Here is a 24,405-nt window from a genome sequence, read left to right on the forward strand (position 1 = left end):
ATTTTCAAGCCCATCTTCCAAGCAGCAGCTTGTTTCTAGCTGTAGTTGTCAGGGGAAAATAACTGTAGTTGCTTCAACAAGAAATGAGGGAAAGCTACAGTGGAATAGGGATTTTCCCTTAGGTGGCTTTGCTGCCTTGCATTAAGGGTTCCATCGTGTTCTGCTAAAGGCAGTCAACAATAAATCAAGTAAAGATTCGTTGTTTTGCCATTATGCTTCATAGCTGTGTGTGGAAAGACACTTGCAGAGACTCATTTATTCTGTTGATTGTGTTTGCAAAATAACGTGTGAAATGGATTGCTCCATTTAAAGTCTGGAGATTTTTCATGTGAATGACTTCCATTTTTGCTGTGCTTTTGTGTTGTGTTTTTTTTTTTTAATATATATATAGAACTGGCTTATTTTATGGCACTCTTCCCTTCAGCATTTTTCAAATAGTATCTAAATATTTTCACGTGGTATCTGTGGTGAGGAAATTTCAACCCTGAAACGTGTTGATTTTTCTTTGCTCCTACTGAATTAACATGTTGATTGTTGTGCTTTTCAGATATCAGAAATGGACCTGAAGGCATTTGGGGGTGGTATCGATGTCAAACCTGGAACACCACCAGTTACTGGTAGAAGTACTACGCCAACCTCCAGTCCCTTCCGGTAAATCTCTTTTTAAGCTCAAAATTCCTTGAAATCACATCTGGAAAACTTAACTAATCGTATATGAGCAGCCAATTCTGAAAGGTCTGTGGTGAGGGGCTACTAATGGAAAATAAAATGCTTAATCTTAGCTTAAAAGGAACATTCTAGTAGGTGATCAGATCTGCTATGCTTAGCTAGAATAAAATAATTCTGAAATAAGACCTTAAAAATACTTATGAATTACATGGAACTGAACAAGTTAACCAAAATGACCTGGAAAACAAAGAAGTGAGCAAAGAAGAGGTGCTTTGGGGTAAAATGTAAGACTGTTACATGAGAGTAAAGTAAGAATTAAAACCAAACAACCAAACGCATCAAAGCTTACACCTCAGAGAGCAGTAGTTGTGGCAACTGTTCTGTTACAGATCTTACACTGATTGTTGGTTTTCTAAGCTTTTCACAAGAGAAATTAGTAGGCTACTGGCAGGTTTACTTGGTTAATTGGCAGAATTAGCAGAATTTTGCTTATAGGCAGAGTGCTCTTCATGGTGAATTTATTGGGATGTTTGTGGGTGAAGTTATGAGTGGGCTGAAAGAACTTAAAAATGGAACTCTGGTACTAGAAAATTCTTGAAAATTGTACTCCCATGCATAGTAATTATATTTGGTGGCTTTCACTGTGGCAAGCTGAAAGTGGTCCAGGCTTTTCTAATCAAGTAGAAATTAGTTTGACCTCCTACATGCAATCCTGATGTCTTGCCTGAAATACTTCACCTAAGAAAAATGTAGAGGGATGAAAAAGAAATAATTGAATTTGCAAGCTAGTCAGCATTTAGAACAATTGATTTGATGGCATGTATCTTAAATCCTATGTGAGATGACTCCCCTCTTAACAACTGAGCAAGGCTCACCGTAAACCTTTGGTTTTTAGTGTGGAGGTACTGGGAAGGTGCAGAAAAATGTAAGAGCTTAAAAGTAAAAACTAAACAAATGTCTGTAAGCTTACAAACTGTGTGCATTGAGTTTAGCTGGCTTCCTTGTCACTGTTGCCCTGCTGCTCGTTTTACATTAAGTAAAAATGCGTTGCCCACATGCTGTGCATGAGAAATCTGCAACTTGGTCACAGTTTCTTAAAGGCTTTTCCACCTTTGTTCACCTCCAGCCAAGCTGTATTTCTAGTTAAGTTGCAACTAAAGACAGATGCATCCTTTTGGTTGAGAGCCGTGTGATTCTGACTGACGTTTTCCTTTTCTTTAGGGCCAGTTCTACAAGTCCAAACAACCAGTCCAATAAAATGAACAGCATTGTCTACCAGAAGCAGTTTCAGTCTGCAGCTGCTGCCGTGAGGATGACACAGCCATTTCCTGCACAGTTTGCACCACAGGTAGGCAACTGGTGGCTTCCTACAGACAAATCTATTTCTCTGTGTCACTACTGACTTCGCAGCTTAGCTGTGTTCCCTCAGGTTTTATCATGGGGAGATGCAAAATGAAATCCTTTAAAAGAAAATAAAAAAGATGCAGAAGGAAACTGATCTCAAGATCAAGGCAAAAAAAAAAAATCTGATCTTGTTACCTAGTACAGGTCTTGTGGTGTGTTTAATTTCAAGAGTTCTGTGCACGCTGAGGAATCTGTTAGAAGTTGTGAATGATGTCAGTTGTTTTGCTGGCTTCCCCACACAGCTGTAATGCACCTCATTCCTGCAAAAGCAGGCCATTTGGTTGGGGAAGGGGAGAAGTTTTGTGCCTCAGAAGGGTCCCAGTGCACATCTTAACTGTTAAAAGACAAAGTAGGTTTGTGGGTGTCTGTCTGAGATGCAGCTCTGAAGTGTTCTTGGAGCAGTTCAGGTTGGAAAGGATCCCTGGAGGTCACACAGTGGGGCCTCCTGCTCAAAGCAGGGCTGATTGCAAAGGGTTTCACTTGCCTCTAGCTTTCCAGGGAGCGTGGCTCTAACAGGGTGCTGTGTCCCTGCTGGAGGTGACTGGAGCCAGGCTGCTGGATTTGTTGGTTTTTAGTGTTGGGAGTGTTTGACTGCGGGAGTTAGGATTTGGTTTTTGGATTGCAACTAGCAGAAACTACCCAGACTTCTCAGGACTTCCTTTCGCTGCTGCTCCTCTGCTGCCTTGCCTGCGTCTTGTCCCTTGTTACGTGCCGTTTCTAAGCTGTCAGTGGTACTTGAAGGCCCAGCAGCATTACAGTGCTGTGTTTTTCTGCAGTTCAAGCGTGGCTTCTCAACATAAACGCCTATTTTCCTGACATCAGTTTGACAGCAGAGCAGGCAATTTTTTCCCCTTTAAAATAACGCCAACGTGCAATCTAGTTGGCAGCTTTCTACTTGCTAAACATCTCTTTTTGTTGTTTTTCCCCACGTAGATCCTTTCTCAGCCTAACCTGCTCCCTCCATTGGTAAGAGCCCCAAATACTAACACCTTCCCAGCTCCTGTTCAGAGGCTGCCACTAGCACTGCCTACTCAGATGCCATCTCAGATGATCACAGGCCTCGTGAGCCACCCTCATTTACTGCGTGTGGCCAGAGGTCTTTGTGGATCAGTGTCTGGAGCCAGAGGCAATCAGGCCCAGGCTGTGGTGAAAGCTGAACAAGACGTGAAGGTTAGTGTTTGACCTGCAGCGCTGTTAACACCAGTTCAGTCTTGACAGTTTGTAGGGCAGGAATGTGTCTGCAAATTGTGTCTTAATTACAGTGCCTCTGGACCCAAAGCCAGTAGCTGGGCCTTCAGCAGCTGGACACAGATCTCTGAGCCTTGTTTGGTTTTTATGTTTTTAATTTTTCATTAATTAGAACTTGAGGCTAAAAAAAAAAATGCAAGGAGCTTCCTTTCTTAAGTGATCTTGTGTGGAAAGGTTGTGAAGCAACCACTGCTGCAAAGGCAAGCTGACAATTACCTCTCGAGAGCCTGGATTTTTGAATGAGCAATGAAGCTTATGAACTTGACTGCTAGCTGGCATTTCACATCTCCTCCACCCCTGAGCAGCAGCATGAACCCTCCTGTCCCAGCCAGCCTTGCTTCTAGGTTATTCTGCTAATTCACTTCCTGGTGAAGAGCACTTTGGGACCCTTCATGATGAGGCCAGATCTCCTTACCGAGGCAGAGACTGCAGGACAGGGAGTCTGCACAGGGACAGTTGTATACGTAGCTCATCTACCTGTCTTCTGCAGGGTACTGCTGGTGAGGATAGGTGGTGCTGAAGAGCTCCCTTTGCCATAACCCGTGTGCTGAGCCACACAAGCCAAAGAGTGTGCTTTTCCTGATGAGCTCTGGTTGTAGCAGAATAGATTTACCCCTTCAGATAGGCCAAACCTCCAGGATTTGTTTTCTACCCCCAGTTTATGCCAGCTGGAGGCCTAACAGGTGATGCTTAGTGTGTTGTCTTGAGTCTGTATTGCAAATTGAGTCGAACTTGTCACAGCAAATGCAGACGTGCACTCCTGGTTTTCTGAATCTCCCTGCAAGCACTGTTCAGAAGAATGTAAGTTATTCTGTCACGCTTGGGTGCCTGTGATCAAATCATCCAGCTTTCTAGCCTTAACCTTAGGGGATGTCTGAAATTACACAGAGGATTTCAGGTGTCTGTCTGGCTCCAGTAAAATCAGACTTGTTGCAGTTCATCACAGCAGGGGTCACAGATTTTTCTGTTCTGTTACTAGCTTGGCTTCTTGAGACAACTGCACAGTATCGAAACCAAGACCCCTTGTTCCAGGCTTTTGCTAGTTTTTCTCCCTGGCTTTCTGTAAAATGCATAAAATACTCATCAAGAGGTGCATGGAGGCTTAGTGTCTGTATTGTGGTTGGGGTTCCTTGCTTTAGACAGGTCTTTGTAGTGTTAAAAAGGCATGTGACAGCATTGGAAACAGCACTATGAAGCCCAGAAGATTTGGACTCTTCGTGTAGCTCCTGTTTTGCCCGAGTGTGGGCAGGAGAACCAGGTGCTTGCTCTGAAGCCTCTGTGTGCCCAGTGCTGCACTGCCAAATGAAAGGCCTGGTGTAAGACTGCAGCTGGAACACCTGGGCACAAAGGTTGACCTTAATGGGTGCAAGTTGAGGTTACCAGCAGGATCCTGGGGATGCATTTGCAGGAAGTTTGTGCTTCCCGGAATGAGTGCCTGCCTCGAGCTGGAAGCAGCTGAGGCTTCAGCTTCACATAGCACCATCCTGAGTCAGGTTCAGTTGTGTTAGCACTGCAGACTCCAAAGTCTGTCCGAGCAGGAGGGGAAATTTTGGGTGCCCAGGAAGCTCAGAGAAAGGGGCAGGAGAAAAGACAGCTGGCGTGGCCCTTAGTGCCTGCATAGCTGGGGCAGTGTCGGGGCTCATGCAGCGTGCAGAGACGTGTTCTGGTCGTGTCTGACACTGTGGGGTGAAGCTTCAGATGGAGCCTGCTGTGGGCTGTTGGTACTTTTAGGTGCTGTAATGCTCGTTAGCTGCATAAAAAGGTGTTAGATGATGCTTGAAATTTGCCCTTGGCCTGCTCTTTGGGGGGAGTGAGGATTATAAAGAGCCAGGGAAGCCTAGGCACGATGTTAACTACTGCTGAGGAGCCAAGTGCTGGATGTGGTAGCTTCTGGGAAGCAACTGGATGGACGTGCCTTTCTAGCAAGGTCTGCCCAACGCGGTCTGTCCTTTCATGTAGGATTTACTTCTGTGAAGTCACTTTTATTCCTGTGCCATCTCTTCAGTAAATATATTTTCTCCCTTTCTTAAGGCAAAGCAGAGAGCAGAGGTACTTCAGTCCACCCAGAGATTCTTTTCTGAGCAGCAGCAGCAGAGCAAACCCATAGGAGGCAAAGCACAGAAAGTGGACGAGAACGGGAGCAAACCCTCCGAGGCAATTGCTGACTCTTCAGGAGTCTGCCAAGACAAAACCGAGGAAAAGCCTACCCCCGCACCTGCTGCAGCAACAAAACCTGTTAGAACTGGACCAATCAAACCTCAGGCAATCAAAACCGAAGAAACAAAATCTTAGAGGCTGTATTTCCTTGGAGGTGGGGGAGGAGGGGAGGGCGGGTGAGATGACAGCAGCATGAATTTGTAGCCCCGAGGGGGAGACAACAGTTCTCTCACCCCGCAGGGCTCTAAACAACACAAAGGGACGTAGAAGCTAGCGGCAGTGATGAATTTAAACTGCTGCTCATTCAGCTCAGCTTCTAGGTTCTTTGGTCTTTTATCTTCTCTGACAGCACGAAGGCTGCTTTTTGGTAGTGTGTGTGCACGTTTTACACGTGCGCGGGGGTTTTGGCTTACACACCTGTGTGCTTCCCAAAGCGGGCCCTGCGGAGTAGCACAGCAGGGCAGCAGGTGGTTGGGGAGTGACGTTCCTAGCTGACAAGACGAATACTCTGATTTTCTTCTGATCTTCAGCTGCTATTTATCTTCTTACAAACCCGTGAGTATGAGAACGTGCAGATCTGAAGATGGTGCTGGGCCAAGTAATGGGTGTGAAGTTTTGAGCGACTTCAGGAGCTCCTAGCTTGTAATAAGCAGAGGGATTCACCCAGCTGGCAAAGCTGCCCTTCCCGTGCGACGCCCGATGTAATATAACGCAGAGGGTAACCCTGATGTTGAATTTCCCTCTGAAGGCAGTGCTTTGCTGGCCGCTGCTTCTTGGATGACAATATACTGTGTTTAGATCACAATATGAAACCGCTACTTGGCCACCTGTGTTCTCTACACCCGCTCCCCCCTCAGTTGTTCACCTCTGGAGCTGAAAAGTTAACTGCATCAATAGCCAGATTTGTTCTGTTCACCCCTGTCCAGCTATCTTTATATGAAGCGAGTGATCTTTAAACGGTTTCCAGCTTATGTCTGTATACAGCAATGAGCACTTAGAACTGTGCCACAAGAATAAAAGAAACCTTATCGGATTAAAATGAATTTTATCGAAAAGGTGCATTCTTTATATCAGAGCTGCGTCGCACCACCTCCTTGCCCACAGTGTGCTGGAAAGTAGAATCAAGTCAAATAATGCCTTTTTAATTGTATCCTCTAGTATTATAGCTGTAGGACAGTACTGTATGATACTTCTGTGAATGTAAGATATCCTGTACCTGCTTATGATATGTAGTAGTGACTGTGCTATACTGGAGCTGTTTTTAATAATGTTATTCTAGAGGTTTTTTCCAGACAATGATTGAAAAGCTAATAAAAAGCACCAGGTACCACATCAGTAGCAGAATTTGCTGTTTTTTTCTGGGATTTTTTTTTTACTTTTTTTTTTTTTTTTTTTTTTTGGAAGGAAGAGTGAGTTGAAAGTCTAATGTGTATAATTTTGTTCAAATGACTGCAGAAGCTGGAGAGGCTGTTGCTGCTATTGATGCCTAGTGAATTGCTATTGGTTATCTTTTTATATAAATATATATATAATTTGAATTTTTGGAAACTTTAGCTGTGATGTCAACTTTGGAAAAAAGTATCCCACTTGTAGTGTGAGTTGGCATTGTACAGAAATTAACAGCCATATTGGTCTAGAAATGTTAAACTTAATTTTTTTTCCATTTGTACAGGGGTAACGCACTGTATTAAATATGTACGGTCTTATTTACATGGGTTTGATTACAGAAACTAATAAAGTATTCTCTAAATAAAGTATCCTGGTAATCTCATGATTAGCTGAGTGCTGCAGGATGCAAGGAGAGCACCTGAACGTCGCGTGTCAAGCGAAGAGCGTGTATTGCAGCTTGGGGAAGCGGACTTCCAGAGAAAAACAGTTTGAAACAGCTTTTTTGTGTGTTTCTCCCTGTGCTCGCTGCTCCCGACCCCATTCTCCGGTGCCAGTCTCGTGCCACGGGGCTTCCAGCTAGCTGCTTGCGTTCCCAGGATCTTACACCGCTGGTGAGCTGCTTGGTGTTAGATTTGTGTTTTTGTTTTTGCCTAGGCAGCTAGGAAGCAGGCAGCTTCCTTGTGCTGCTGCTCCTGCTCGAGACAGCTGCAGAGGCCTCCCGGTCTCCCAGCTCAGGGTTGCCAAGCGGAGGAGCTGGAGGACGGGATCAGAGGGTGCTGCTCTCAGCTGGCCACCAGAGGGTATGCTCAGATCGTAACAAACCAACCTTTTTCTGATGTTTTTTTCTCTATTTTGAAGTCTCAATGCAGAATAACAATTTCTGCTCTGGGAAAAGGTGCTGGCAGGCATTATTCCTCCAAGGAATGCAGATGTATGGAATAAGGTGGCTCTGCGAGCGCCGGTGGGCTGGAAGGGGTGGAAGGGGGCACCAGCGCTGGAGTTCTGCCCTGCTGAGGTGGGTTCCTGCAGCACTGCAGCAGTTGGGTTAGGTAAAGGTGCTGTGACCTGCAACTGGAGTGATGCACGGGATAAAAAACCTCTGAGTAGGTAAACCCCACAGGTGAAATGCCCCTTTTACAGGAACCAAACCAGCGCAGCTACAGTAAGCACTCGGGGAAAGGAAGAAGGTGGGAGAGCTGAGTGATTTTTCTGCCTGGTTCATGTTAGAGGGGCCCTCTAAAAACGAGAAGTTGTTCACCCAACTTTTCTGTTTTTAAGGGAGTTCTGTTAAATGTTTAATCTTCAGCTCTCCAATAAAAAGAAAAGTCAGCTGAATTTCACAAAATCAGCAGTGGGAATGTACTGAGCTTTTGGATGTTTCTCGTGCTGAGCAGAACAAGGATAATATTTCTGCCGGAATTTAACGAAAAGCAAATGTTTGGGCATTTAGTAGTAACATTATAGCATTATTTTGATGTAAGCCTCTCCAAAACAGCCTTGAACCACCTCGGTTGCTTCTGAGGCCAGGTTAAGCATCCAGTCAGTGGCCCAGGCTCGCTGGCTGTGGCATCTGACAGATAATTTGCTCTTGGCCGTTTATGTTAGAATACATCTTGGTTTCTGCCTTCGAGTGGCATTTGGTGTGTAACCTCATTGCCAGGACTCTCTTTGGTCATCACAAATCATTGCATTGAAAGTCCCATAAGGAAGGGAACTACTGTGTTAGGGGAATTCACTATTTTGTTTTTCAATAATGTTCAGTCTGTGTAGAGACCGTAACTTCTCTCAAAGGCAGGAGCAGGGGGGATTAGAGTGACTGGGGCTGGATCCAGCAGCCCAGCTCAGCTCACGCTTTCTTGCTGGGCTGCGGGAGGGGAGGGATTCTCCAGGCTTGTTCTGAAAAGCCTGTTAAGTAAACCCGTGTATGTAGTGCTGTTCAGCTCCAGCCAGGCTTTCTGGCACTGCTGTGTACGCTGGCTTGTTTTCGTTTATTTTCCTGGTCAATTAAAGGACGGACTTCCCACCCTGAAAAGCCCCCGGTGCTGGCGGGGAGCGGGGAGCCTTGAATTCCTGGTGTCGGGGCTGTCTGCTCTCAGCGGCTCACCTTACTGAAAAGCCTTTGGTGCTGCTCTTCCCGCAGCCACTCCAAACAAGCCGTCCCTTCATCCCCAGCGGGAGGAGGCAGGCACACAGGGGGACCCTTTTGGTGGCCCTGGGGCTCTCACCCCTGCTTTTTTTTACCCCTGCTTTGAGGACACGGGGTTTACCCTCACCAAGACCTCGACCCCTGGGTGGCAGAGCAGAGGTTTGGCTGCTCCTGGAGCCCCCACGCACCCACCTTACAGACGGCCAGGAGAGCCCAACACACACTGCAGGTTTATTGCCCGGAGCGGTGACCCCGGGGCTGTCCCCTCGCCCCAGCAGGCGCCCGAGGGACGCAGCTCTCAGCCCCGCTCCCCGTTGTTCCCCTCGTACAGCGCCCAGCTGGTCTCGATGGGGGGCATGGGGCTGCGGTCGATGGCGTGGCTGTGGTCGATGGCAGTGCCACCACTCTGCGCTGTCACCAGCGGGGCGAAGGTGTCACCCTCAGGCTCGGAATCCTTCAGGACTATAGGCGGCTCCCCGAGGCCGGCCAGCACGCGGAGCCGGGTGCGCTGCAGCATGAAGGTGACGCAGGCCTCGGGCTCCACCATGGTGCGAGCATCCCTCGGCTCCCTCGGCTCCCTCGGCTCCCTCAGCAGCACCGCGTTGTCGTCCCCGGAGAAGACGGCGCGGCTGACGGCCAGCGGGGGGATGTGTTGGCGATCCACCTCGCCCAAGCCCTGCTGCGGAGGGGGCTCCAGGCCCGAGGTGGCGCAGATGTGGCAGGACCCGGTGGAGGCGGCGGCCCCGGGCTGGCACAGCGTGCAGAGGGAGTCGCAGCGGCTCAGCACCACGGACGCTCGCCGTGGGTCACGGGGAGCCGTGGGGCTGTTGGGCCGTGCCATGGCGGCGAGGCAGGCGCATCGCTGGCAGGGGGGGCACCTTCGCCTGCAGTATTCTGCGATGTCCCAGCCCTGCTGCAGGCCTGCGGGGAGGGAGAAGGGGGGCTCTGAGCCTCCAGGCAGTGGGGACACACCCGCAGCCCCCCTCCCTGTTCCCCAACCCACAGGCGGTAAGCACAGATGCCCGGATGATGATGGGTTATGCCCCATCCTCTGTCCCCCTGCCAGCCAGGGCAGCGCCCTCCCGCCCCATCCCAGCGTTTTGGCAGGACCCCAGCCCCCCAAACTCACTGGCCCTGCAGGAATAGGGTGTTGCCTGGTGTTGAAGCCTGCGTTGCCTTCGCACCCTGGGCATCCCCTTGTTCCCTGCCCTTCTAGAACAGGTCCCACACCCTGCTGCTGGCAGGGGGGGGGGCAGTGGGTGACCAGCACCACTCAGTGAGGATCAGCATCAGAGGGGGCCAGCAGCCCACCCTGCACTGTTGGGGCGAGCACCCCTTCATCCCCTGCCTCCCTTTCTGGCCGCAGGACCTGCTGGGTGCCCGTCCCCGTGGCCTCCCGGCTCCAAGCGCTGCCACCCCCTCAGTGAGCAGCCACAAATCCCAGCGCTGCGGCAGCCAAAGAGCTGCCCCGTCCCCCCGCGTCGGCCAGCCCAACTCACAGACCTGCCCCCCGCGGCCCGTTTTAATCTTTTTAATCGAGCAAATCTCCAGGGTTTACCACTGAAACTTAGACATTTGTTCTGAGTTAATGTTGCGATGTTTATTGGAGCATCCCCCCCCCCAGCTGGGGGGAGAACAAGCCTCCTACAGCCTTTCTACAATAAATACTTAAAACCGCAGGTTCTGGAAGCAGCGTGGGAGAGCCGCCGGCGAGGTGAGGCCAGCTGCAAGCAGAGGCAGCGTGGAGGCTCCCGGGCTCCGGACGGGGGGACGCAGGCGGCGAGGCCCCCAGCTGGAGATGCCACCTCACCGGTCCCACTCTTGCACTGGCCTCCCGGAGTGGGAGGCGTTTCGCTGACTCGGCCGAGCTCTGGAGAAGCACTTCAATTCTCTTTGCTGCCTTGGAGTACAACAGGATTTCACAGGAGGCATCAGCAGAGGCGTTGGTGGCCCTGCCGCGGGGCGGTTGGGCAGCGTGGGGTCCCCACCGCCACCCGGGGCCGAAGCAGGCACCGAGGGGGCTGAGCCGGCTCGTTTCTGGACGGGAGTGACCGTGGCGCATCCTCTCGGCGTCCCCGGTCCGTGCTCACGCGTGGGAGAGGCGGATGGGGTAGGCGACCATGTTGTAGCTGTCCCAGGCGAAGAGCTGCCGCTCCGCCGGGTTGTAGTCCACCATGCTGAGGTACTGGAAGCGGTTCTCGAAGGGGATGCTGAGGGTCCGGCTGGTGCCGGTGGCCGTGTCGTAGGCGAAGTTGACGGTGGTGTTGGGCGCCGAGTAGCTGCTGACGGTGTAGAGGGTGCCGCAGATGACGAAGGAGTTGGCCACCGACTGCTTGCGGATGTTGGTCTCCCAGGTGCGCCGGATCTCCAGCGTCTCGGGGTCCAGCTTGGAGAGGACGATGGCCCCCTTGGCCTTATCGGTGCTGTACACCACCCACAGCCCCGTCTCATCCACCGCCAGGTCGATGTCGGTGTAGCCGCCCCAGGAGTAGGGGTACTGCCCGTGGTAGCCGGCGCCCGGCAGCTCCCTCTCGGCGGAGATGGCCTCGGCCCGCAGGTCGTAGCGGGCCAGGGCGCGGGAGCGGCGGGGCTGGAAGAAGAGCCCCCCGCGGTACACCACGGCCCCGGTGCTCTCCAGGGGCCGGGGCAGGACGTGCACCTTGGCGGGGTAGCCCCGGGCCAGCTGCTCGGCCGCCTCGTACTGGAAGAGCTGGCGAACCTCCGTGCCCACCGTGTCCACGCGCCACGTGGTCTCCCGCGTGAAGGGGGCCACGGGCTCGGGGTCCTTCATCCACACCCCGTACTTGCCGGCGATGGAGTCCGCCCGGCCCAGCACCACCGGCGCCCCGACCCACGCCAGCTCGCCGCAGTCTGCGGGGACAGAGACGTTAGGACAGGGGGTGGAAGGGCAGAGCATGCAGAGCGTGAGGGGATCCGTGCATCCCACGGCCCCAAATATCCCGAATTACCCGGTGACTTCCCCCCCCGCTGCCCCCTGGCCCGGCCCCGGTGGCAGTACCCGAGTCCTCGGCTCGCGGGCGGCCGAGCGCCGTCTCCTCCAGCAGCCGGGACGCGGGGAGCTCCGTCCGCTCCGACTTCAGCTCCTGGTAGCCGAGGGGCTCCGGCTCCCACCTGGGGGCTGCAGGGGGGGGCAGGCGGTGGTGTGAGCCCCGGTGCTGAGCTGTCACCCCCCGAAATGCCCCAAAATGCAGGAGCCTGGTGCCCTGTGCTGGGGCTCAGCGGTGACCCAGGGGTGGGGACACTGCTGACTCCGTTGCCCCCCCCTCCCTGAGTTTAATGTCCCATAGAGGGAAATCGGGGGTCCCCCCATGCTGATGTGGTGAGGAGAGCTGGCTCTGGTGGCCACAAACAGCCCAGGTTTGGGGAAGGGGATTTGAGGATAGGGAGGGAATTTGGGGATTTGGGGGGGGGAATTTGGGGATGGGGATGGGAAAGGGATTTGGGGATGAGGAGAGGGTTTGGGGATGGGGATGTGGGGATAGGGAGGGGATTTAGGGATGAGGAGAGGGATTTAGGGATTTGGGGGGGGTTCTCCCAGGTGGCTGAGCCCCACAGAGGATCAGCACAGTGCAGGGGGGGCCAGGAGCACGGCACATGCTCCAGGTGGGGGGCATGGGGTGGGGTGTGGGGCAAAGGGACCTGACCAGCACCTCGGGAGAATGTCAGGGTGAGAATTCGGGGTGGCAGGGGATGGGATGGGATGCCCGGGGGGGTCCCATCCCCGGCACTTACCTTTGCTGGAGCCACGCAGGGTGTCCCGGCCGGGCCCCCCCGCGCCGGGTGGGCAGCGCGCAGCCCTGAGCCGGGCGATCTCCTGGGTGCTGCTCTCCAGCCTCCTGCTCAGCTCCTCCTTCTCCCTCTCCAGCCTCCTCTTGTCCTCCTCCAGCCTCTCCTTATCCCTCAGCAGCTCCTCGCAGCCCCCCGCAGCCGCTCGCTGGGGTCCCCTCGTCCAGACTCCCCCCGCCTCCGCTCCCCGCGGCCCCGAGCCCCCGAAGCCCCCCGGCCCCTCCAGGCGGCTCAGGCGGGCGGCCAGCCCTGCCAGCTCGGCTCGCAGCTGGGCCACCCCGCCGGCCTCGGGGCAACTGGCCTCGCCGGGGCTGGCTACCGTGAAGGTGTAGGTGCAGCGCCCGCCGGCATCATCGGCGCGCTGGAAAAGGGCCGTGTCCCCCGGGGCACCCAGGGCCAGGCTCCCCCCGAGCAGCAGCGTCAGCCAAGCGCCCAGCATGGTCCCGTCCCGCTCGCTCGCCCCGTGTGCCGCCCGCTTTTATAGAAAGCCGAGGGGACGGGGGCGAGGGAAGCTTCCAGATCCCCGCGGTTCCCCCCCGCCACGGGTGCTGGCGAGGCTCCGGCGGCGTGCGGTGGCCGAGGCCAAAATATTTGAGCTGGAGGCCGCGTGCCAGGGGCGGCCGCGAGGACGGGGGTGGAGGTGGCGGGACCCCCGCGGCAGCGGTGGGATCCCAACGGGGAGCGGGGCTGGGGGTGCGGGCGGCCACGGCCCCCCCGGGGGGTGCGGAGTGTGCCAGGTCCTGCGGAGAGGGTGGAGGGTGGGAAACAAAGGGCGGCTGTGCTGCGTGGTTGGCGCTAATTACGGAGTTTATTGGGCTCGGGCTTGTGCCGCCGCCAGGAATAGAGGGGAGGGTGGGGGGGGATGTGGAAGTGAGAGATGGAGGGGTGCCCGAGGGCAGCAGGCAGGAGAAGGGGAGAGGGAGAAAATGAAAATGGGGGGGAAAGAGAGGGGGAAGAGAGAGGGGGAAAAAAAGGTGAAATATTAAAAAGGAAAAGGAAAAGGGGGAAAAGAGAAAAGAAATCAAAAAGGGAAAAAAGAAAAGTGAAAAAAAAAAGAAAAAAGAGGCAAAAGAGAAAAGAGGAAAAGGTGAAAAAAAAACTGAAAAAGGAGAAGAAAAAAGAAAAAAGGGAAAAAAAAGAAAAAAGAAAAAAATGAAAAAAGAGAAAAAAAGGAAAAACGTGAAAAAAGAAATAAGTGGAAAAAAAAAGAAAAAAGTGAAAACAAAAGTGAAAAAAAAGGAAAAAAGTAGAAAAAAAGGAAAAAAAGTGAAAAGTGGAGAAAAAAAGGAAAAAAGTGAAAAAAAGTGGAGAAAAAAGGAAAAAAGTGAAAAAGAAAAAATTTAAAAAAAGAAAAAAGTGAAAAAAAGAAAAAGTGAAGAAAGAAAAAAGAAAAATATAAAAAGGAGAAGATAAAAGGAAAAAAGAAAAAAAATAACAATAAAAAAAAGAAAAAAGAACTAAAAAAAGAAAAAATGAAAAAAAAAGAAAAAATGAAAAAGAAAAAAATGAAAAAAAGAAAAAAATGAAAAAAAAAAGAAAAATCGAAAAAGGGAAAAAAGAGAAATAGAAGGAAAAAAGATAAAAGGTAAGAAGAAAAAAAAAGGAAAAAGAAAACAAGTGAAAAATAAAAAAGGAAAAAAAGAAAATACGGAAAAAAAAATAAATAAAAGAAAAATAAAAAATAAGGCCGGCACCACCCGCCCCTCCCGGGGCTTTCCCGCGGGCGGTGGAAATTTCCCCCCCGTGGCCACGCCCCCACCCCAATTAGCCCCGCCCCCTCCCGCATTGACCACGCCCTCGTCGTGACCCCGCCCCCTCCTCCGTAGCCCCGCCCCCTCCGTGCGCCCGCCCCGCGCTGCCGGCAGGGCGCGGTGCCGCTGGCCGAGCCGCTCGATGTGGCGGCCATTTGGCGGGCGGGCCCGGGGGCGGCAGGGAGGGCAGCCATGCCCCCCAAGTTCAAGCGGCACCTGCACGACGACGAGCTCACGGGCTCCGTCAGGAGCGAGCGGGTGAGGGGGGGGACAGCGGCCTGGGTTGGGGGCTTGGGGGTGGCAGGGGAAAGGGGGAGCCCGCTGTGGGGTGCCCGTCCCCATGGGGTGTGGGGTATGGGGTGTGGGGGCTGCTGTGGGGTGTGGGGTGTGCTGTGGGGTGTGGGGGCTGCTGTGGGGTTTGCTGGCACTGTCCCTGTGGCCGCTGTCAGCGCTGTCAGCAGGAGCGGTGACCTCCAAACGAGCGGTGCACCTGGGTTCGGTGTGCTTGGGGTGCGCCAGGAGGTTGTAGGGGATGGTGAAGTTTGTGGGACGCAGGGTGGGTTTATCCTGTGGGCGCGCATTGGGGTTTGTGGTGCTCCAAAGGGCTCCAGATTGGGGTCTGTGATGCCCCAAAGCAAGGTACAACACGCAGCAGCTGTTTCTGTGTCATAGGATGTCTTACTGATGTTTAGGATTGGGATCTGCACCTTGTGGGCATGCTGGTGGCGCCCTGGAAACGTGTGTGAGTGAAACACCGAACGCTTCTCGGTGACGGTTTTGTTTCCTTTGTTTGCAGAGGAACCTTTTGGAAGAAGATTCGGATGAAGAGGAGGACTTCTTCCTGTGAGTTGCTGAACGGGCACCAGAACGCTCTGAGGCCGGAGGTGTTGGACACCAAGAGCTGCTTGATGGCTTTTGAGTGGCAAGATCACTTTTTTTGTGATCAAAACCTTTGATGTGATCTCTCAGAGCCTTATCATCAAGCGTTAATTAAGACTTAATAAGTGTCACCTGTGTAAAACCGGGGGTGCCACACACACTGCATGACATAGGAGGGGCTGACGGGAGGCATGAGAACAATGCTCCCTCTGCAAGGCGTTGATTCTCTCGTGTGTATCTCAAGTCTTTGGTTTACTGATGTTTTCATTGAATTTTTCATCATTATTGCTCTCTTTCTACTGCAGGAGGGGGCCTTCCGGATCAAGATTTGGACCCAGAAATGACAAGATCAGGCAGTAAGTTCTTGTTCCTCTGTGTCGTTCACATAATACTTGGTTCTGGCATTACAAACCCCTGCTGCTCTGTTAGCAGAGCGTTTCTCCGTGACCCTGAACAGGAACGGGACTTGTGCTTTGCTTCTTCTGGTCGTAATTTCCCACCCTACCTGCCCATAGCTAGGGATCATCTCACATTTGGTTCCAGCTACGAATGAACTGCCCCTGAGCAGAGGTGGAGGGGTAGGAGTGTATCACAGCACCAAAACCGAGTTCCCAAAGCCCTTGCTATATTCTGGTGAAAACCTGTTCCACCCTTCTATCATTTTTTGTTTGTTTTTTTGATTTTTTTTCAGCATTAACCCTGAATGTTAACCTTACCTACCCCATTCTTGCTTCATCGCTTTTCTTTTTTTAATCTTCTAATTTGCTCCTCAATGTTTCAAGAGAGCAGGCGGTCAGGAAGGCACAAGGACCATTTTTTTTCAGGCAGCTGCTGGCCTCCTGCTCTCCTCCTCAGGTGAAAACCTGGCAGAGGTGACCGGGAGATGGGCAGTGAGTCAGGGAGCAGCAGGACAAACAGGAAGCCATTACAGCAGGAGGAGGATTATTGACTGTAGCAGTGCACGAAGGAAGGAGGGAGCGCTGACTCCTCCGAGCGACTCATTTCCTGGATGATGCTCGCTCCGTGCCCCAGTTTGCCATGCCCTTAGCTGCTGGGGACGCGATGGTTGCACCTGATGGGAAGGGGGGGGTTGTTCGCAGCCCCCTGGCTCTCGTGGTGCTGTTTCCTTCGCCGGCCTCCGCAGAGCCAGAACAGAAATCTGGGCAGAGGCTGATGACCAGGCTCTGACTAGCCTGGGTTGTTGTGTGAGCAGCCTCAGAATGGCTCCTCATTAGGGTTTGGTGTTGTGTTTTTTTTCATGCCAGGAAGAAGCCAGTGCAGCGCTGGGATGACTCACTGGGAGCTAGTGTAAATTAGGTTCTTCAAGATAAGACGTAATTAGGGAGAGTTCTGAGTTTTACAAGTCCGCAGCGAAGTGGCATAATAAAGGAGTTTGGAGGTTTGTGGGTTCCCGTTTAAATACCTAACCGAAGGAGAAGAGTGGGTCATTTCAGTCCAGGAGGCGAAGTTATTTGGGTCTAAGCAGCTCGGTTTGGGAGGTTTGTTAGCACAAACATGTGGGCAGGGTTTTTTGTTGTTGTTTTCTTGACATGCAGCTATAAAATTCACCTTGGCTCCCTCTGTTTGTATCCTCAGCCCCTACGGTTCATTCACGGTCACTGGAGAGCAGTATGGCTGCGATGGCACCATGTGTTTGGGATCCTCTACCTTGTTTGACTTTCTCTGAGGTGTCCTTTAGTGAGGCCTTTGAGTCTGCTGCAGAGGTGGGCCTGAGACTCTGTGGAGTCTCCATCCTTGAAGATCTTCAGAAGCCACCTGGATGTGGTCCTTGGGAGCCCGCTCCGATTGTGCGAGTGGGGTCCCACCTCGATGAAAAGGTGTAGAAGGGGGTTAATGCCTGCCCCTTCGTCCTCTTCTGCCAGAAGGGGTTTGCAGAGGGTCTTGTGTCTTGCCTGAGTGGAGGAAAACGGGAGCTCTTCTCTTCCAGCTGCCTTGGCCAGGCTGAAAGGCTGTGGGAGTTGTCAGGAGGCGGGGAAGAGTGGATTTTCAGGAGGCGGGGGGCAGCACTGCAGCTGTGTAAGGGGAGAAAAATGAAAGAAGAATTCACCCAGGAACTGATGGGTTCATGGGTGGGCATCAGCCACTTCACAGCATGTCCAAGGCTTGCCTGGAGCCAGAGACTGCTCATGTGGTGGACCTGGCATGGGATGTGTGCCTTGGGATGGGAAGTGACTGCATCTCTCTAGGCCCTAGTATCTGGAGGGTTTGTCACAAAGCAGTGTCTGTTGTCTGCTCTCATCAGTGCTGATTGCTTTATTTAACAAGCACTCGCAGCGTGCCGTGGTTGCTTCTCGTGGTGTGGTTTATTGTTGAGTTTCTGATCAAACCAGCCCTGGTGCGGGATGGATTTGTGCCTGGTGTCGTCGTGATGCGGTTTGTTCTTGTTTCGGTAGAGGAGGGAAAGGAGAGTTGGGTTGCTGCTGAAACACTGCAAGGAAACGACATTTTAAGGAGGAATTTGAGCATCTGGAGAACTGAGACATAGCGGGACAAAGCTAGGGAGGCTGGAGCTGTACAGGGCTGGAGAAAATGAGGTGTGAAGACAGGCATGAATGGGAACGGGATGGACTGGGCAGAGGAAAAAGAAACGGGATTATGGGAGCAAAGGTGCGGAACATGTCGAATGTGAGGGGCAAGACTGGAAACTTTTCCTGGCTGTCCTTGGCAGCGAGTGGGCTTGGGTCAGGGTGGAGAACCTGGCAGCAGAGCCCCTCGATGCTGGCTGAGCTGCAGAAGGACTTGTTGGGGAACACTGCAAACCTTGCAGGGGAAGGAGACAAGTTAGAGCCAGTGGTAATGGCAGGAGGCAGCGTCACAGTGCCCCCATGCAGAATTTTGCCCTATTTTGTATTTTATATGTCTGGAAGTTTGGGCTCTGTTGTCTCAGCAGCTGCTTGGTTGGGGTGGAAGCTCCCCTGGTAACTTGGTGGCCGCTGTGGTCCCTCAGGCTCTCTCTGAGACCACCTCCTCTCGTGTACTGCTGATGTTCCTGTAAACCACGTTGTTCCTCGCAGTTGTGTTGAAGAATTTGAAGAAGCAACTTGAAAACAGCGATCTGTGGCACGGTTTGGTGCTGACAGCCCCTCGTCGAGTACAGCAGAGGTCTGTCGAGCAGCCCTGCCTCGTGCTCGAGGGCTCCTCCTGCCTCTGCTGCATCTGCAGGGCTTGGCTCCGGGTCCTGTTGCCTTTTCCCCTTGGTTACTGCCACAATAAGGGGTGTTTGGGCATGCTTTGCCCTGGAATACACCGCGCTATAAATATCCCTGCATCAACTGGGGATGGAAAATAGGAGTGTGTCATGCTGGCTGCAAGCAGACACCGGAGAGACAACAAGGAGCCTTGGGCAGCCCGGCCCATGGGCTGTGCGTGACCTGTTTACGATGTCTGAAGAATGCTGGGCTGTTGGTCCAGCACCGTGACCGGCCCAGAGAGTTCGAGTTTTTCAATAGCTAGCCCAGGGTGGCCAAATGGCAAGGCTTCTTCTGCTTTGGACCAGGCAAAGCAAAAAGAAGCAGAGCCTAAACCCAGCTAAGCGCTGGTGGATCTCTTCTTGCTGCCTGGACTGGATGCACTTGTTAAAAGCATCATGTTTGCAGTCGTTAGTAAGAAGAAGGGTCATGGGAGATGGTCTGTGCTGTTGTCTTGCTCGTTTCCCTGGCAGGTATTTCTTCTGCGTTATTTCTCTTGGAAATCTGGCAGGAATGCAATACATGAGATGTATGTGTCCAAAGCCAAACAGGAAACGTGCTTCGTGTATTAGTGGATTCGTTTTTCCCTTGCCAAGGAAAACACGAAGATATTTTCTGCTTGATGTGACTTGAGTTTCCAGCCTCACGCGTGCCAAACTAATGGGAATTGTTGGAACTGCGTGGCTAGTGCATCGGTGGTGCATCTTTCAGCCCCTTCCTGGGGAGGCATCTCTTGTAGCAGTGACAGGTGGAACAGAGCAGAGAGCACGGGCTGGCTGCTTGTGGTTGAGGCTCCGTGCAGGGCCCTGGAGAGCAAAGTTTCATCCCCTGCCTCAGTCTCTTCCTCCCTGCTTTTTCCGGGGTTCTCGTTCGCATCTGATAGCGAATGGTATTGGTGCTCATGTGTCTGCTTTGCAAGGAGGCAAAATATCTGAATACCTATGAGAGTTTAGGCCTTGATTGCTGTCTCTGCACTTCCCATCTGTGAAATGTCTCATTTCTGGTAGCGGGGGCTGGCTGGCTGCGTAACCAGGCTATGGATAGGCAGCGAAGGCGCGCAGCACTTCTCCAGCACCTCGAGTGAAAAGAGGTGGGATGCTGGGGTGCGTACTGGGAGGTGGGAGCCTGAGCTCCATCCTCTGCTCCAATAAAGCAGAGCAGCTTTAAGTCACAGACCTGTCCCTGCTCCCCTGTAACATTTTGGGGTGCCCTGGGGCCGCAGCAGCACCTCTGTTGTGCTGTGCTGGCCGGGGGCATGGGTGGCATGGCACTGCACATTCCCATGTGCGTTGGACTCTGGCGTGCTCCCCCTTGTAGCTGTAACCAAAATAGCTTGGTAAAATCTGTTGTGGGAGGAAATCTCCTTATTTTGAAACCAGTAATGTTTTCAGAAACATTTACATACTGCAAATGTGTTCTCCTGCCTGTGAAACTGATGTGAAGTCCTTAGAGCTCCTGCCAGGCTGGCTTGTTTAGGATAGCAGCTGTTTCTGCTTTTCCTCTCTCACCCCGAGCTGTAGCAGGGTCGCTTGCAGCTCTGAGCTGGGACTTGGCCTCTCTGCCTCAGTAAAAAAAATTCCCTCTCAAAGCACGTCTCCTTCCCACCTGGCCACCTGCTGCCCCAGAAAGGGGCCGTGGGGCTGTGCAGGACCTGCGTGGGGTGGATGCCCTTGGGGGACAGGGTGACACGAGCTTCCTGTCCTCAGTGCCACCTCCTGCGCAGCTCTGCTGCTTGCTTCTTACCTTGCAAAATGAGTGGTGGGTCCAAACAGGCTGGTGGGTTTGGGGCAGGTTTCAGGGGATTTTCTGTGCCTCTTCCCCTCCAGATAGCAAACTCCTGGCGAGCAGCTGCCACCGGTGTGCGAGGCAGAGGCTGCTGCTGCGCGCTGTAGGCGGATGCAGAGACGCAGCACGGGGAAGGCAGGTTCCTTTCCTGTGGCATCCTAAAGAAAGCAAGGATTTGCGTGTGCTGCCGGAGCCCGGCGTGTGCCGTACGAGGGCTGATGAGTCAGAAATTGGCTCCTGAGGGCTCGCCTGGCTCTTCCCACTCCAGAAGCTGCAGTGCAGCAGCGCTACGAAGCCTGACCTGAAATGCTCAGGTGGGAAGCCCCCTCGCATTGCTGCGTTTCCAGCTTTTTGTAGAGCTTCATGGGGAGAAAAAAGCCTTTTAGTGCCTTTCCTGGTTTTGGAAGGCTAAGGGAATGTGTGCTTTTCCATTGAAGCCACTATTGCTCGTTGCAGCTGCTCCTCGTGTGTGCATCTCAGCACAAGTGTCTGCTCAGCAAGAGGCACCGAGCTGTCAGGGAGGCAGGAGAATTAGGTCAGTGCGAACCAGAACTCAGTGTCTTTTAATTAAAGGCATAGTGGCCTCTAATTAGATAGGGCCCCGTCCCCGAGCTCTGTTCCTGGCTGTGTAGGGCCTCACTGACCAGCTTTGGGCACGCTGCTCCGGGTCTCTTCTGCCCCCGTTTTCCCAGGTCACGGTGCAGGTTGTGCTGTCCTCTTCTTGCCGGGTGCTGCGAGGCTACGTGCTGCGCGATGATGGCTCTGCACGTGGTGGGGCTGGGTCTGCAGCTGTAAAAAAAAAAAAAAAAAAAAAAAAACAACTATTTTGGCAAATAACGTCTTTGAATTTTCTATCAAAATGATGCCAATGGGCAGGAGAAGGTTTTCAGTGGGTCCAAAGAGGAATATGGAAATTGGATAATTTGGCGAGTTGGAGAGTGTGGGTGCAAATGATGATGTGGGGGCAGTCCTTCCCCTTGGGGACACCAAGGACAAATACACATTTTGATATATATTTTGATATCTTTGAAGTGCTTGGTTGTTTTTAAATCAGTGCACGCTACGAAGCTGAATGTAAGACTTCCTGCAGGGCGAGTGGCCTGGAGCCATTTCAGTCTCGTTGCCTTGTGTGTGGTGTTGCCTCCAAGACGTTGCTGTTGCCACTTACTTTCTGAGATCGGTATGTCTCGGACATACCCCATTGTCTCCCCAGGGCCCCAAGAAATTTCTTATTTCTATCTCCAGGAAAATAAAAGCGTATTTAGTTCCAAAATACAAACCAGCCCGTAGCAGTATTTTTCCACCAGGAGAATTTGTCTCTCTTACCAATGCAGCTTTTTTATGGAGTGAATAAATACATTTATAATAACCCTGCGGGTGTGATTTAGGCTACTGTTCACTGAAACGACTACCCACAGAGTTGCGTAACCCGTGAGAAGATGGATTCTAATAAGTTGCTTCAGTTCATATCGGCAATTTCTTTCCTGTCCTCTCGAGGCCCCTGGCAGAGTGGATTTTCATTTTGCAGCTCGGCTCCCAGCGCGGGGGAGTGCACCTTGCTTTGATTCCACTCCGAGTTATTTAACAAAGGTGCGGTGCTGGCTTCTGTGGGGTTTGGGAAGATAAGGTGGGATGTTTTTTCCCGCTTTGGTGTGAACTCCTCTACAGCAAAGGTGCCCGCCCACACCCATCCGTGCCTTTTCCTCCTGCGTTTGTGTGTGAAAGGCTCCCGGTGCTCTGGTTAGGAAGTTCTGTGATGTCCTCGCGCTGCATTAAAGCCGTTCAGTTTAAATCCCCAGGCGGATGCGTGCTTGTGACGGTGGTTCCTGCTCACATCGTGTGTTTGATCGCCGTGCCTGCCCCTGACGGGAGGGTGCCCCACTTCTGCTGACTTTCCAGCGTTCCCTTAGAGCCGTTTGCATTCCCTGCCCTACCTGGGATTCCCAGACACGCACCCCACACGATGCCATGCCTTTCTCCTGCCTTCCTCATCTCAAACTTCCTCAGCACCCCCTCAGCCTCCCTCCACCGTTGTCCCCTTGATTTTTTTTCTTGCCACTGAGCTCACCTGTGCAGCTCGGAGCAAGGGTCGGAGCTGCAGCGTGCAGCTGGAGGTGCTCGCTGCCTGCCCCTCACGCTGCCTCGGCTTTGCTTTGCTCTGCTCTAGTGTCCAGAACCAGGTGGACGAAGTCATCGATGTCATGCAGGAGAACATCACCAAGGTGATCGAAAGAGGCGAGCGGCTGGACGACCTGCAGGATAAATCAGGTGCGATGCTCTGTGCAGCTTTGCTGTCTGTCTGTCCTTTTCCCCATATCTTTTCCCCGTTGCTGGGCCGGGCTCCCTGCTATCATCTCACAACCAGGTGCCCGGTGACGGACCTGGGCTTGTATTTGTGCCTCGGGCTGCAGATTTAACTTAACTTTTCCTACATTTTCCTCTTTCCACCTGCTGCTGCTGCTCTGCACGGCCCCAGCCCACACTGACAGGTGTCCATCAGTCACCCCCTCACCCCGCTGTGGTCACTCAGCAGCCTGAGGGTCTAACCACCCTGAGGAACTGCTCCCTCCTCTTGTCACTTTACCTACTCCTTGGCCTCCTCCCGCAGCCAGCTGGTGCTCAGCCATCCTGGCTCCCCTCTGGGCTCGTCATCGCTGCAGCGATGTGGAGGCAGCCTCCTAAGAGCTTTAGGCATGGAAGTGCCGAGGTTTTAGTTCAGAGGCGTTTGGGTGCCGTGACCTAGTCGGTCCTTCACGCTGGCGTGGCTCAGTCTGTTCCCCGTTGGCCCTGAGCGTTCAGCTGTCCGCCCGTTTGCTGCCTTGCACAGGGAATTCCTGTCCTCAGAGGGCAGAGGCAGCACAAAGGGGGCTCAGTGGGGCCTCCGGTCTGCGTGCGCTCTCTAGCGAGGGGCGGCGCGTTGGCGTCTGCTGTGGCTTTGGGTGAATCACGCTGTGGTTGGGCTTCTCCCTTCTTGCCAAGTTCGTTGCTTGAAGCTAAAGTGGAGTTGTTGGGATGAGCGGGGGGCTCTGTGCGCGCTGCTCAGTCGCCTCTCTTCTCTCCTTCCGCAGAAAGCTTATCGGACAACGCCACAGCTTTTAGCAACAGAGCCAAGCAGCTCCGGAGGCAGATGTGGTGGCGAGGCTGCAAGGTGAGCGAGAGCTGGAGTGGTTTTCTTCATGGGGGTCCTCTGGCCCGGGGCCAAACGACGGGGTCACTGCGTGGTGGAAACACAAGGGAGCAATTTAAGCTAGAGGGAGCACCTGCCCTATAAATTTGTCTGTAGGTGTGAATGCTGCAGGATGAGGGTCCTGGAGGCACCCCTGGAGGTGGTGCTGCTGGTACAGGAGCCAGCTGGAGGCATCTCCCATGCTTGCTCCCTGGAGAACTTGGGGTTCACTCAGCCAGGCTGGGCACTCTCCCTTTGAGGTGTGGAAGGCTGTGAGATGCAGAGCTCTTCGCAAGATGTTTTGAAGCCATCCTCCCTCCTGAGCTGGCCCTGGTGGGGCCTCTCTTCTGTGAGGGATCATCTGCACTGTAGGTGGAGGGCTGGTTGCCTGCCCTCCCCTGGTAGGGGATAGAGAAGCCAAGAGTTTAAAAATAAAACACAGTAAGAAAAAAAAAAATAAACGGAAGCGTTTTTCTAGCTGGGAAGGTGCAGGAGCTACGTAGGGTGCCACTTGTAACACACCTCCGTGTTCCTCCTGCAGATGAAGGCGATCATAGCGCTGGTGGTGGTTGTCCTCCTGCTCGTGATCATCAGTGAGTAGTTTCGGGTCACTCCAGCCGTGTCTGGCGCTGAAATTCTTCGCTCTGTGTAGCAGCCACAAGCAGCACGCGTAGCCCACACCCCGCTTCTCTTCTACAAGGCTTACCCCTGCATGCAGAGGAGCGGGCTCAAGCTGATCCCACCTGACTTACCACAGAAAGCCAGTGTTGCTCTGACAGAGGGCTGGCAGGGGTG

At 52.8% G+C, this 24,405-nt stretch overlaps 3 protein-coding genes across 10 annotated transcripts in view; 2 read left to right on the top strand and 1 right to left on the bottom strand.

Moving 5' to 3' along the window:
• PRRC2C (proline rich coiled-coil 2C) overlaps nucleotides 1-7,232 on the top strand; it is a 69,870-nt gene extending 62,638 nt beyond the window's left edge. For all 8 annotated transcript variants that reach the window (XM_084291294.1, XM_084291297.1, XM_084291299.1 and 5 more), the window contains 3 exons: nucleotides 548-651; nucleotides 1,891-2,017; nucleotides 5,353-7,232. In XM_084291294.1, the coding sequence (XP_084147420.1) occupies nucleotides 548-651; nucleotides 1,891-2,017; nucleotides 5,353-5,613 (492 nt within the window). In that variant the 3' untranslated portion in view covers nucleotides 5,614-7,232. The remainder of the gene's footprint in view (nucleotides 1-547; nucleotides 652-1,890; nucleotides 2,018-5,352) is intronic.
• A 3,437-nt stretch (nucleotides 7,233-10,669) lies between these two features.
• MYOC (myocilin) lies at nucleotides 10,670-13,368 on the bottom strand. The gene is made up of 3 exons (XM_084291317.1): nucleotides 12,767-13,368; nucleotides 12,033-12,152; nucleotides 10,670-11,884 (listed from the first exon to the last, which is right to left on the bottom strand). The coding sequence occupies exons 1-3, from the start codon at nucleotides 13,257-13,259 to the stop codon at nucleotides 11,100-11,102; spliced, it is 1,398 nt and encodes a 465-aa protein (XP_084147443.1). The 5' UTR covers nucleotides 13,260-13,368; the 3' UTR covers nucleotides 10,670-11,099.
• An 820-nt stretch (nucleotides 13,369-14,188) lies between these two features.
• On the top strand, nucleotides 14,189-24,285 carry VAMP4 (vesicle associated membrane protein 4). Its single transcript, XM_084291327.1, has 6 exons — nucleotides 14,189-14,829; nucleotides 15,368-15,414; nucleotides 15,756-15,806; nucleotides 22,612-22,712; nucleotides 23,513-23,592; nucleotides 24,152-24,285. Exons 1-6 carry the CDS (start codon nucleotides 14,764-14,766, stop codon nucleotides 24,209-24,211), a joined length of 405 nt encoding a protein of 134 aa, XP_084147453.1. The 5' UTR covers nucleotides 14,189-14,763; the 3' UTR covers nucleotides 24,212-24,285.
• Nucleotides 24,286-24,405: the final 120 nt, after the last annotated feature.

The sequence above is a fragment of the Netta rufina genome (genome assembly GCF_964035555.1).
Source record: "Netta rufina genome assembly, chromosome: 8".
In the NCBI taxonomy this organism is placed as follows: Eukaryota; Metazoa; Chordata; class Aves; order Anseriformes; family Anatidae; genus Netta; species Netta rufina.

What these genes read in the sequence shown, in the direction of transcription:
- VAMP4 (XM_084291327.1), top strand. Translation starts at nt 14,764, where the DNA reads ATGCCCCCCAAGTTCAAGCGGCACCTGCACGACGACGAGCTCACGGGC. An exon ending in GCTCCGTCAGGAGCGAGCGG is followed by an intron (nt 14,830 to 15,367) that starts GTGAGGGGGGGG and finishes CTTTGTTTGCAG; the next exon opens with AGGAACCTTTTGGAAGAAGA. An exon ending in GAAGAGGAGGACTTCTTCCT is followed by an intron (nt 15,415 to 15,755) that starts GTGAGTTGCTGA and finishes TTTCTACTGCAG; the next exon opens with GAGGGGGCCTTCCGGATCAA.
- MYOC (XM_084291317.1), bottom strand. Translation starts at nt 13,259, where the DNA reads ATGCTGGGCGCTTGGCTGACGCTGCTGCTCGGGGGGAGCCTGGCCCTG. An exon ending in CCTGCGTGGCTCCAGCAAAG is followed by an intron (nt 12,153 to 12,766) that starts GTAAGTGCCGGG and finishes CCCCCCCTGCAG; the next exon opens with CCCCCAGGTGGGAGCCGGAG. An exon ending in CCCGCGAGCCGAGGACTCGG is followed by an intron (nt 11,885 to 12,032) that starts GTACTGCCACCG and finishes CTGTCCCCGCAG; the next exon opens with ACTGCGGCGAGCTGGCGTGG.